An 11598-nucleotide genomic window follows, 5' to 3' on the forward strand; every position below is an offset into this window, starting at 1 on the left:
GAGCGAGAGTGAGAGAGCGATACTAAGAAAGCGAGATATTGAGAGAGAGCGAGAGTGAGAGAGCGAGATCTTAGGAGAAAGCGAGAGTGAGAGAGCGGGATCTTAGGAGAGAGAGAGTGAGAGAGCAAGATTAGGAGAGAGCGATACTGAGAGAGCGAGATCTTAGGAGAGAGCGAAAGTGAGAGAGCGAGAGTCTTAATTTTATTTGAACTTTCCATAGAAATATATATAAAAAAAAGAGAAAAAAGAGCTAATAATCATACTATAATTGAATAATCATTAGACTATAATTGAATATATTAGATTATTATACTATAATTGAATAATCATTAGACAACAAATTGAATATATTAGACTATTATACTATAATTGAATAATCATTAGACAACAAATTGAATATATTAGACTATTATACTATAATTGAATAATCATTAGACAATAAATTGAATAAATTGAATATATTAGATTATTATAATGTAAAACTTTATTGATTACAAAAAAAAAAAAATTGAATATACAGTAGATTATTATAAAAAAATTGAATATACAATAAATAATAATAAAAATTGAATATACAATAAAATGAATATATAATAAAAAAAAATTAGTTATTATTCAATCCCTAACTATCTTGAGCCCATCTTAGTAACGAAGGATACTTCCTTCAATTATGTCCTAACTGGTTACAAAATCCACATTGTTGTCGAGTGGCTGGTTCTGTCCAATCCATCTCGTTGTGATAACGTGAACTTTTCGGTCTACCAGGTCTTCTCAACAACGATGGATCAGGATGTAAGACAGGCATATTAGGGTGCATGATTCAGTAATCTTCATGCGGTACAGGTTGAAATTGAGGAGAGTAACATTCAGCATACGTTGACAATTTGTAGTAGTCCTCAATAAAATCTTCGTAGTTCATGTTAAAATGTGAGCAAACGGCCATAAAATGCGAGCATGGAATGCCGAATGCTTGCCACTTGTTACATGAACAGTACCGCTCGGTATGATGGCTTGTTCGAGATCACTAAGTCATTTTGTTCACTTGATGTTCCTGCCACTGTTAGCTTACCTCCATGATGCGGAGCGGTATTCGTGGGGTGGAGCATGCTTGGCATAGTTGTATAGACAACTATGCAAAGCAACAAGACTTGAGGTTCGAGAGATAGCTAGGCCTCTCATACTTTTGCAACTATGGGCTTGGGAGCGATTTCCAACAATGGTTCCACAGCTACATCATGTTAATGACGCTCAGTTAGTTGGACGAGCCTACGGTTCTCGGTATATTGTTTTAATTCAATTTAATTTTTATATCACTAATCTAGTTAATTTAAATTCTAAATTATCAATTTAAAAATTTAGGTGGAGAGACAAATTTCGTGTGACTAAGATAGCTACACATGTAGTCAACCAGTATAGATACATGTTTGATCTACTTCAACCTGAACAGGTACATTACACTAAACCTAATGATTATTTTATTCACATTTTTATTGTATTTGTCTTTAATATTATCTAATATAATATTTTGTGTTTCAGGTTATTTGGGAGTCGTACAAAATTATTGTGCATACTTTGCCTAATTTTTGCCTAACTTTTGTACGAATGGTCAAAACATATGGTGGACAATGAGTCCTCTCATATGTTTTCACATTGGTGAGTGGCATCTTCCTGACAGGGTGATGAGACAATTCGGTTTTCAGCAGGATGTCCCATTGCCTTGTAATACTGAACCCGTACTGCATGATATTGACCTAAGGACTGGAGATTGGTCCGAAAAAGTTGCACATTTGGTAGTTCGATGGCACTATCGTGCAAGGTTTATTGCAGTGGGGGTTTCTCTTGAACAGTTTGACACAAATCACTCCAGAATATATTCATTAGTATAATAATATCACAAGGCACTACGTCACTCGTCCGGGAGCAGCTGTGGGTCATCTGGTAAATTAATGAATATTATCTAATTTTTTTTAATTTAAATTAATTTTAAATGTTGTCTAATTGTTTTATAATTCATAGAGATCGAACAATAGTAGACTCCGTGAGGTTGTGAATGATCCGAACCAGGTTCTTGCTATATGTAGTGACAACCAAAGCTATATGGAGGAAATTCATGATATACCTATTGTTCCTCCATCAGCTCCTAGACGTAGAGGACCTATTCGGGAAGAGGATGAGTTTGATGAGGTTGCACATAATGTGGAAGAGTTGCCCCCTATGACGCAGACGTAGAGTCAAACTGATTATGTTAGTCCGATAATGATGATGCTAGTATTTGGTTCAAGACAATATGACTCAGAGGCTGGTCCTTCATCTTCATACGTGATATGGTCGGGGTCGTGGAGAGCATAATAAATATTTATATTATGAAGCGCCTGCAGAGGTACCAGAGCAACATCAACAAAAACCCAAGCAACCTCAAGTTCGAAGTCGACGACAACAACGACAACCAGCTAGAAATCGACGACGTCCGCCTTGTGAGACACATTGATTTTTGTAATTATTTTTATATAAATGAGATATTTAATTTACATTTTTTTATTTTTATGAGTTATTATTTTTTTTTAATTTATTCTTTTTAGAGTTTAAATAAAATAATAAAATATTTTTAGAAATTGTTTTTATATAATGGAAAATTAAAAAAAAAAAAAAAGAATAGAAAGAAGAAGGTGGAATGTGTAATAATTAAAAAGGAAAAAAAGGGGAAATTTGTATGGTATTCTCGCTCTTTATCAAAATCTCGCTATTTCACTTTCGCTCCCGCTCTCGCTCTCGCTCAAAATCTCGCTCTTGTTCTATCTCATAATCTCGATCTCGAATTTGATTGGGAAGTTCAGTGGCAAAAAGGATCAGACTTGCTGAGATGACAAAATTCGTAAAAATTATTCAACAAGGTTTGGAAGGAATTCCAGGGGGACCTTATGAAAATTTAGAAATACGATCTATTGATAGAGGAAGATCTCCGGAATGATAATTAAACAGACTCGATAATAATGTTAGGAAGGGCAAGGTTGAGGGTTCAAAGTTCGACGTGCAAATAAAAGAAAGGTCGAGAGTTCAAAATTCGACCTATCTAGGTTGAATTTTCAACCCTCGACTTAGGTTGAATTTTCAACCCTCGACTTATTTTTTTTTCAAAAAAAATAATAACAACAACAATATTTTTACAAATAGTTTGAAAACAACAATATTTTCTTAAATAGTTTCTAAAAGTACAATATCCTTTTAATTTTTTCGAGTTTTAAGAATATAATAATTTAAATTAAATTATATTTAATATCTCTAACTTTTAAAGCTTTCAATTATATGTAAAATAAAAGTTGGAAAAAGTATACTTTTAGTCTCTAAGTTTTAAAGAATAGATGCGTTTGGTACCCAAAATTTAAAATTGACCAATTTGATACTTGAATTTTAATAAATAGGTTGTCTCTAGTATAGTAATTATGTATTTCTTTTATTATATTTATAGTAATATTACATTTTTAAAATTATATATATATATATATATATATATATATATATATAAAGAAATGTTTTCTCTCTCCTCCCTCGATCTCTCTCCATCTTTCCCTCTCGTTCAATCCCAACACTCTATTTTCTTCCCATTCTTACTCTTCTTCAAATTAAAATGTCCCTCCTACTCCAATTAGAGCCCCAAATTTAGGTGAAATACTATGAATGCTCACTAACTACATTTCTTGGAACTCAAATCCAAGGTATAGAGCATCCAATACATTATATTTAGCAACAATAGCTAGAGATGTCCCAAGGCGGAGCGAGACTAGGGATGTCATTCCTCGTCCCATCCCCACTCTTCATTTCATTTCTCATTTCTGTGAAATTTTGAGATCAAGATAGGAATTCTCCGCAAAAAATTCACGAGGATCGGGTTACATACGAATAATTTTTTCCCATTAGTTATTTTTTTGGAAAACAAGTTAAATCACTGATGTAAACAAATAATTAACACTATCACTAAATTATTTATTATAATTATTTTACATGACATTCTGAATTTAAAGATAAATTACTCAAATTTTAACTTCAAAAACTAATCACTTGTCTTTATTATAAATAAATAAATATAAATCATATCATTCACATATATAATCTAAATGCAAATATTCAATTTAAACATATTCATTATCTTGACCAATAAATAATCAAACTTGACATTTAAATATAATATTTATATAACAATAATAATAACACAACATCAAATAATTATACTAAATAAATAAAGGTTAATCGGGAATGAACGAGACAAGAGTGTAGATGGGATGGGGAATTTTTCTTCATTCTCCCCCCTATTCCTCGGAGAATTCCCAGGTGAGACCCCATAACTGTGGAAAAATTTGAGATCTCTGACAATAGCAACTACTAAAAGGAAGGAGGGGTGATAAGGGGAAAAGGAAAAAAAAATAAAAATAAAAATAAATTAAATTAAAAACGAAGCTAAAACTCGAGACGACGACCAAAAAAATTGTTCTGCCCCGTTACAAACTCTACAAATTCCAAATGATTCAAATTTTCATGGTGAATTTTGTCGGTAAATCAGTTTTCTACATATTCAAAGAAGAAAAATCCTCTCAATTAAAATCCTCTGCTGGAAAACCCATTCTTCAAAAAGTCCATCACCTCCAAATTACAAACCTCTGTAAATAACGTCGACCAGATCTCACTGGAAAGTTGATTCTCCCATGCTGAAAAAAGCTCAAATCCTTAAGCTTAAATCGGAGGGACAGTGGGATCATATTTGAATTTTGAACAAAAACAAATTGTACTGCAACATCGGACATTTTTTTTTTTTTTTTTTTTAAATCTCAAAACTTATTGTGGGATTGAAGGAGAGGGAAAGATGGAGAGAAACCGAGGGAGGTGAGAGAACATTTTTTTTAATTTTAAAAATGTAATATTAATATAAATATAATAAAAAATATTACTGACCTTTTAAATCTATTTATTAAAATTGAGGGATCAAATTTGGCCCATTTAGAATCTTAAGGACCAAATGTCCGTATTATTTAAAAGGAAAAATTGCAACTTTAATAAGAAATAAATTAAAAATTTTGTGCGTCTTCTTAGATTTTGTTTTTTTTTTTTTTACAAACATGAAAACAAAAATTTCACCTAAAAATTTGATTATCATCTAATTTTTATGTGATTGTCACGTCTGCAATTACAAACAATAAATGAAATCATGACTAATTTTTTAAAATTTATTTATCATACCAAACAATTTCGCTGTTTACAACTTAGCACTAGAAAGATATTTTTTTTAATAAAAGTTTTTTTTTAAATTTGATTATTTTAATCTTTTTTATTCGAGATTATTCTTAATCATATGAAGTCTAATAGGAGTTTTAAAACTAAAGAGAACGGAAAGATTAAAAAGCAAATCAAGGAACTCTATTTTTTCTACCCCTGCACAGCCGCCTAGCCCCTCTCTTCTTATTTCTCCATCTCTTCCGGCGACTGTTCTCCAACAGCGACGAACTTCCGGCAGCTGCAGCTTCAACAACGACCTGATTCCGGCGGCAGAATACTCCTATCCAGAGCGTTTCTTGCTAGCATGACGATCTTCAGCTGTGACCCATACCCCAATCGGCCTCAGATCTGACTACAAAGTTCAGATCTGCAAGTTCCGAACCATTTTGAACACAAAACAAGAATTTTTCCGAGTCTTTTGGAGAAATTTTGAAGGTAACTTTTCGGTTACTCGTTTCAAATTCAATTAAAGTGTTATCATTCAATTCCATGTTGAATTATGACTGCACAGATGTTCTTCATAAAAGTCTATGATATTGAATTAAGGATGGGGTTTTTGAGTTGATTATTATATTGGGTAGATTATAATAGTATGTGTTTTGAAGTATAGAATATTTTAATTTAAATTATAATAGTGATGAAAGGATAGGTAGAAAATAGTAACCACTATAAAATTATAGTTAATTGTGAGTAATAATAGTTAAAAACACTAACTATTATAATTGGAAGTGCAATAAGGAATTGACTATTAGTCCTGAAAAACTCCCACTAAGCAAAAAATAATAGAGATATTAAGGTGGAGTCTATGACTTTTTTAAGCCTTTTGGATGTGGAAATTGCAGTTTTAATATTTTAAAAAAATCTAACGCACTTTATTTAATTGTGATGATTGAGAGAATATTAGAATTAAGATGTTGCGGTTTATAAAAAGAATTTTAGTCAATATGATTTAATAAAATTCTTATAAAATAAGGATAATTTTATTAAATTATAGAGAATATTTATGAACATTTATCAAAATGGTAAGCTTTTAAACAGAGATGCTAGATGATATATTTTCCCAGATCATCAAAATTCGTCAAAGAAAAAACCATGTAAATTTAATAGAAAAAGGACAAAGATGGAAAGGCTCCATTTTGATGTGAAAGAATGACGATCTGTCACTTATTTCCTTGATGTCTCTGGAAGGCAAAAAGATCATACTCCTGGCTCTTTGATAGAGTAGGTTGTGTGTTCAATGTAGGTGGTGACAAATTTTGTTATTTTCTTCTTTTGAATTTTAATATTTTTTTTTTTATGCAAATCGTGAAAAGTGATACACAAAAATGAGTGTGATGTTCGGGATGCACTGAAATATTACCCTCAACAAAAAAGCACAATGTTACACTTGTGAAAGATGTATTTATCAAGTATATCTTTACAAGAAACTACACAGGAGTATAAATACTATATTAACACCCTATGAATAGAGCCTAACCAAATTAACCAAAACTTAAAGATTCTCAAAAGGAGACCTAGTATACAGGAGACTTAGTATACATTCACAACACTTAATCTTATACCGTCTTTTTTATACCGAGAGAGACAGAAAAAGATAATAATAAAAATAATCAATTTTTTAAAAAAATTATCACATAACTTATTGACATTAATATAAAATCCAAAAAAGTACAATAGTATTAGAAAAATTATGTAAGATTTATTGAAGTGTACTGATATAAATTTTCAATTTTATCAAGTGCCAACACTACACTTTTAGTATTGAATTTTCTTGATAGGAAAAAAGGAAAATGAAAACTAAGGAAAGAAAATAGTGAAAATAATTTGTGACCTCAAATTTTTATGAAGATAGGTTTGAGATATTTACACGAATAAGGACATATATGAAAAAGGATCAGCTCGTGAAATAATAATTGGAAAAGAAAATGGTGGGTCATCTACGTCCTTTAACATTTGTTGTATATTAACAGGTTTATACATTCAACTGTGTAACCCTGTGTATCCCAATGGCGATGGCCAGTGTTAAATCCCTTGCTGATACACCCAACTTAGCCTCAGTTCCTTCATCTTTCATGTTCGCCACCGACGACGACTCCGACAGTGTCACTGCAGTATCGCAAGGTGCAGAAGATTCGATTCCCATCATTGATACGTCTCTCCTCATCGACGGTACTCCGCATCAACGAGCCAAAGTCATAAATGAGCTCGGTAAGGCCTGTGAGGATTGGGGCTTCTTCATGGTACGTGTGTGTAAAACTCTGTTAAATTATTATTATGTGTTTTTTGAGAGATTTTATTATGATATCATGTTAAATTATTATTTAATTTCGTTTGAAAAACGCGTACTTATACTGAAGAATAAGGAAGTGTTGGAGATGTGTATAGGTGGTGAATCATGGAGTGGGGGAGAGGTTGATGAGGGAGATGGTGGAAATTTGCAAAGAATTTTTTGATCTAAAGGAGGAAGAGAAGAGAGAGTATGAAACAAAGAGTGTGCTTGACCCCATTAGATATGGCACCAGCTTCAATCCTAAGGTGGAGAAGGTCTTCTTTTGGAGAGATTATTTGAAAATCATGGTTCATCCCAACTTTCACTCCCCAACTAAACCTACAAGATTCAGGTTTTGCCTTTATTTTATTTTATTTTATTTTATTTTCCTTCTTCTGGTTCCATTTTGGTAAGAGACCGAACTTTCATAAAGCAGAACGAAAAAATATAGACGGATAAAAAAGAAAAAAAACCACCTACCAACTACAAAAATGAACACTAATCCGACAAAATCAAATTAAGATTATAGTTACATAAAAAACACCTAATAACCAATTTTTTCATCTATCTAAATATCCTATTGTTCCCCTCGAACAATACTCCCTACATACAATAGTAAAAATTTATTTTAAATAATAAAACTGTTAAAAATATTTATAAATAATAGTAAAATATCATAGTTTATCTGCGATAGACCGTGTGATAAACTACTATTTGTATCTATCTTGATACAGATAGTAGTCTACTGCGGTTTATCATGGTCTATCGCAACCTATCACAAATAGACAATGAAAATTTGTCATATTTGTAAATATTTTGATTCATTTTTCTATATTTGAAAACAACCCTAAAATAGCATAAGACCTTATCCCTAGGTCTGCCATATATTTTAATAGTAATGTACATATCTGTTTGAGAAAGTAAGAGAGTTAAATCACAAATTTAATACCTATAGTTTGATAAAGCCTTGTAAAATAGTTTTTATGGTATGATAAAAATTCTTAGAAATAGGGACTAGCTAAATTCGAACGTAACTTTCTTTAAATTATAAAGACCAAATCATATATGGGCTAAAGCCTAACTTTAGAATATACGAAATTTACAAACTTATTTTGAATGGTAAAGAAGACAATAAAACTTGATTGGACAGCATTAAATGGTTTCATTTGTTAGGATATGATAGATTCTTTTTGTGTTGATAAAGAATGGGGATGAATTTAGAAAAATTCTTTATTGAAGAAAAGACACATAGATGAAGATGAAGCAAACATCATATGTGTATAGTATATTTCACTATTTTCTTTCTCTATAGCTTATAGCTAGAAAACTCTAAATTGAACTGCATTTAGCTCTTGGAAGCAATTATTTAATAAATTGAAGGTTAGGTATTAGATGGAGGCAATGTATAAAATGTTGGTTGACATATCGAGATGTCGAGCACCTCGACTCCTCAACGAGGGGAAAGTGTCGCGTTCTTCCCCCCAAGTGAAACTAAATTCGTAATCATTTTGTGTTTTCTCTTATCGTCTTTGTAGAGAGATCTTGGAAGAGTATTGCAAAAGAATTAGAGAAATGACAAGAGAATTGGTGAGAGGAATCTCAGAGAGCTTGGGATTGGAAGAATGTTGTTTGGATAAAGCAGCAAATCTTGAGTCATGTTCAATAGTATTTGCAGCAAATTTGTATCCACCATGTCCACAGCCAGAGCTTGCAAGGGGTTTGCCATCTCATTCTGATCATTGCCTTCTCACTATTCTTCTTCAAAACCAAATTGCTGGCCTTCAAATTTTACATCATGATAAGTGGCTGAATGTCAATCCCATTCCCAACTCATTACTTGTTAATGTTGCTGATCAACTTGAGGTACACACCCCACTTGAATCTTTCCTGTGCTTCAAAATATATCTTTTCCCTTAAAATAGAGGATGAAAATTGACGTAAAAGACAAACACGATATTATTTACAACTATATAGATGATTCAAGATATGGTTAATGATCTATTAGAAAAAATATTATGAATCATTTAATTTATATAAACAATTTTTATACCTTAGCTATCATGTCAATTTATAATTAGGTATTTCGTGGTTTTACAAAACTTTGATCTATTCATAGGAAGGAGACCCAAAATTCTAGTATCTAATGTTAAGCACAGAAGCCCTTTAGATACTCGAATTTTGGAGCCTACTCCTAAAAATTGCTCAAGGTCGTATAAAATCACAAAACTATCCATAATATGCAGATTATGTATAATTTAAAAACCTCTTTAATATGTAGGGTGTAACAAACCCGAGTGTCATGGATTCCTGAACACTAAAATGATGTGTCATATTAACCTTCATTTTCTATACATTAATCGTCATGTCAAGAAAAAACTCTCCAATGGTATTCAAAGTTGGTTTTTTTTTTTTTTTTTTTTAAGTTATTGCAAGATTGATTTTTATTTATTTATTTATTCTTTAATTTGGGGTGTGGTAGATCTTGAGCAATGGGAAGTACAAGAGCGTTTTGCACAGAGCAATTGTGAATGATAAGGCCACAAGGATTTCAATAGCCATGGCAGTTGGGCCATCACTTGAAACAGTGGTTGGTCCTGCACCTCAGTTGATAAATAAACACACCAATAATCCTCCTTTGTTTAAGAACATCAAATACATAGATTATATGGGAATTGTGCAAAGTAACAAACTCCAAGGGAAATCTACCTTGGATCGTATTCGTTTGCACATTTGAACCCTTTTGAATTATTGTAATCTACCATGGGATTGTAAATACAACCTTTAATTGTGTGTGGTTTGAAATTCCATTTTATAAAAAGTGTTGATGTCAAAATCTGAACAAGGTAAAAGAATACTTGACCTTTGCATGACAACAATCGTGAATTTGTTATTCAAAAAAGAATATGACATGCAAGATGAAAAAGGATCTACATACTAATGTAGTACTTACCACTGCTTACCACTCAAACTCTTAAGTCCATTCTCTGATTACAAGTCATGTCGGGAATATCTACCCAAATTATTTTTGAAAACTTGATTAGGTTTTTGGTGCACATTCACCATAATTAAGCAACGTTAAGCATAAAATACATATCGTGCTCATCTTTTTTGGAGGGCATAAGTATACCAACTTGGATTTTTTGGTCAACCTTGGAACAAGCTTGATTGGGAATATTGTCTGAATTTTCATTGTTCCATCAATTTTCAAGTTTTCATCTTCTATAGTTAAGTGGAGTTAGTCTATTTGCCTTTCTATGGTGGGTTTCAACATTCAATTTAAATCTGACCAAGTAAAAACTTAGATTTTGGATTTTTATTCCTATGATGCTTTGTTTCATCCCGCTGCCATCATTTCCTTCACCTTCCTCCTCCAACAATTCTGATGCCCCCGTAATGAGAAAAATGCAAATAGCTTCTCAATCTACCACGTGTTGTTTTTCTATTGGTCGGCCTCGACAAAGCCCAATTGTTCTCTCTTTCCAACACTTGTGATATGGATCAACACCATTGAGTTTTCATTGAGAAACTTTATTTATGTTTAATTAATTTCTAACTTTTAAGTGTTAAATTAAAATATTGATCTTTTTGTATTTAGTTTTGGGCATTTGAAAGGTTGGAAAAATGGAGATTGCTTTATTTAATAGAGATGTATTAAAGAGCGTAGTTGGAAAGATGGAGGTTGTTTTTTGTTGGAATACCTTGAATATGTTATATGGCACTTCAAATGACCAAGTATGGGGTCTTGTTGATTGGTCAGTGAGCCGGGGTCCAGGGGCGCACTACAAGAATTTTGGACTATAATGTCGGTTAGAAAAAACTAAAGCGAATGTACAATGTCGGTTTCATAAAAAATAAAAAAAAGTAGAACTTTAATGTCGGTTTTAAATCGACATTAATGGTGGGGCTACAATATCAGTTTAAAACCGATATTGAAGCTCTCTATTTATTGTTTCCCCGTCAATTTTCACTTTCTGTTTCACTCCTTCAATTTTTTGCTACTCTCTCAAATTTTAGGGTTTGGTTATATATAGGAAAACGAAAAGAAAGAGAAAACGTTAACTCTA

The 11598-nt window shown here is 32.0% G+C and overlaps 1 protein-coding gene across 1 annotated transcript; it reads left to right on the forward strand.

Moving 5' to 3' along the window:
• Window positions 1-4991: 4991 nt before the first annotated feature.
• On the forward strand, window positions 4992-10367 carry LOC120091136 (2-oxoglutarate-dependent dioxygenase 19-like). The gene is made up of 5 exons (XM_039049001.2): window positions 4992-5700; window positions 7236-7505; window positions 7651-7886; window positions 9070-9397; window positions 10014-10367. Exons 2-5 carry the CDS (start codon window positions 7272-7274, stop codon window positions 10266-10268), a joined length of 1053 nt encoding a protein of 350 aa, XP_038904929.1. The 5' UTR covers window positions 4992-5700; window positions 7236-7271; the 3' UTR covers window positions 10269-10367.
• The last annotated feature ends 1231 nt before the right edge of the window (window positions 10368-11598 follow it).

Source organism: Benincasa hispida, chromosome 11, assembly GCF_027475165.1.
Source record: "Benincasa hispida cultivar pf3 chromosome 11, pf3_genome.v1.1, whole genome shotgun sequence".
Taxonomy (NCBI): Eukaryota; Viridiplantae; Streptophyta; class Magnoliopsida; order Cucurbitales; family Cucurbitaceae; genus Benincasa; species Benincasa hispida.

What these genes read in the sequence shown, in the direction of transcription:
- LOC120091136 (XM_039049001.2), top strand. Translation starts at nt 7,272, where the DNA reads ATGGCGATGGCCAGTGTTAAATCCCTTGCTGATACACCCAACTTAGCC. An exon ending in AGGATTGGGGCTTCTTCATG is followed by an intron (nt 7,506 to 7,650) that starts GTACGTGTGTGT and finishes AGATGTGTATAG; the next exon opens with GTGGTGAATCATGGAGTGGG. An exon ending in ATGTTGCTGATCAACTTGAG is followed by an intron (nt 9,398 to 10,013) that starts GTACACACCCCA and finishes GGGGTGTGGTAG; the next exon opens with ATCTTGAGCAATGGGAAGTA.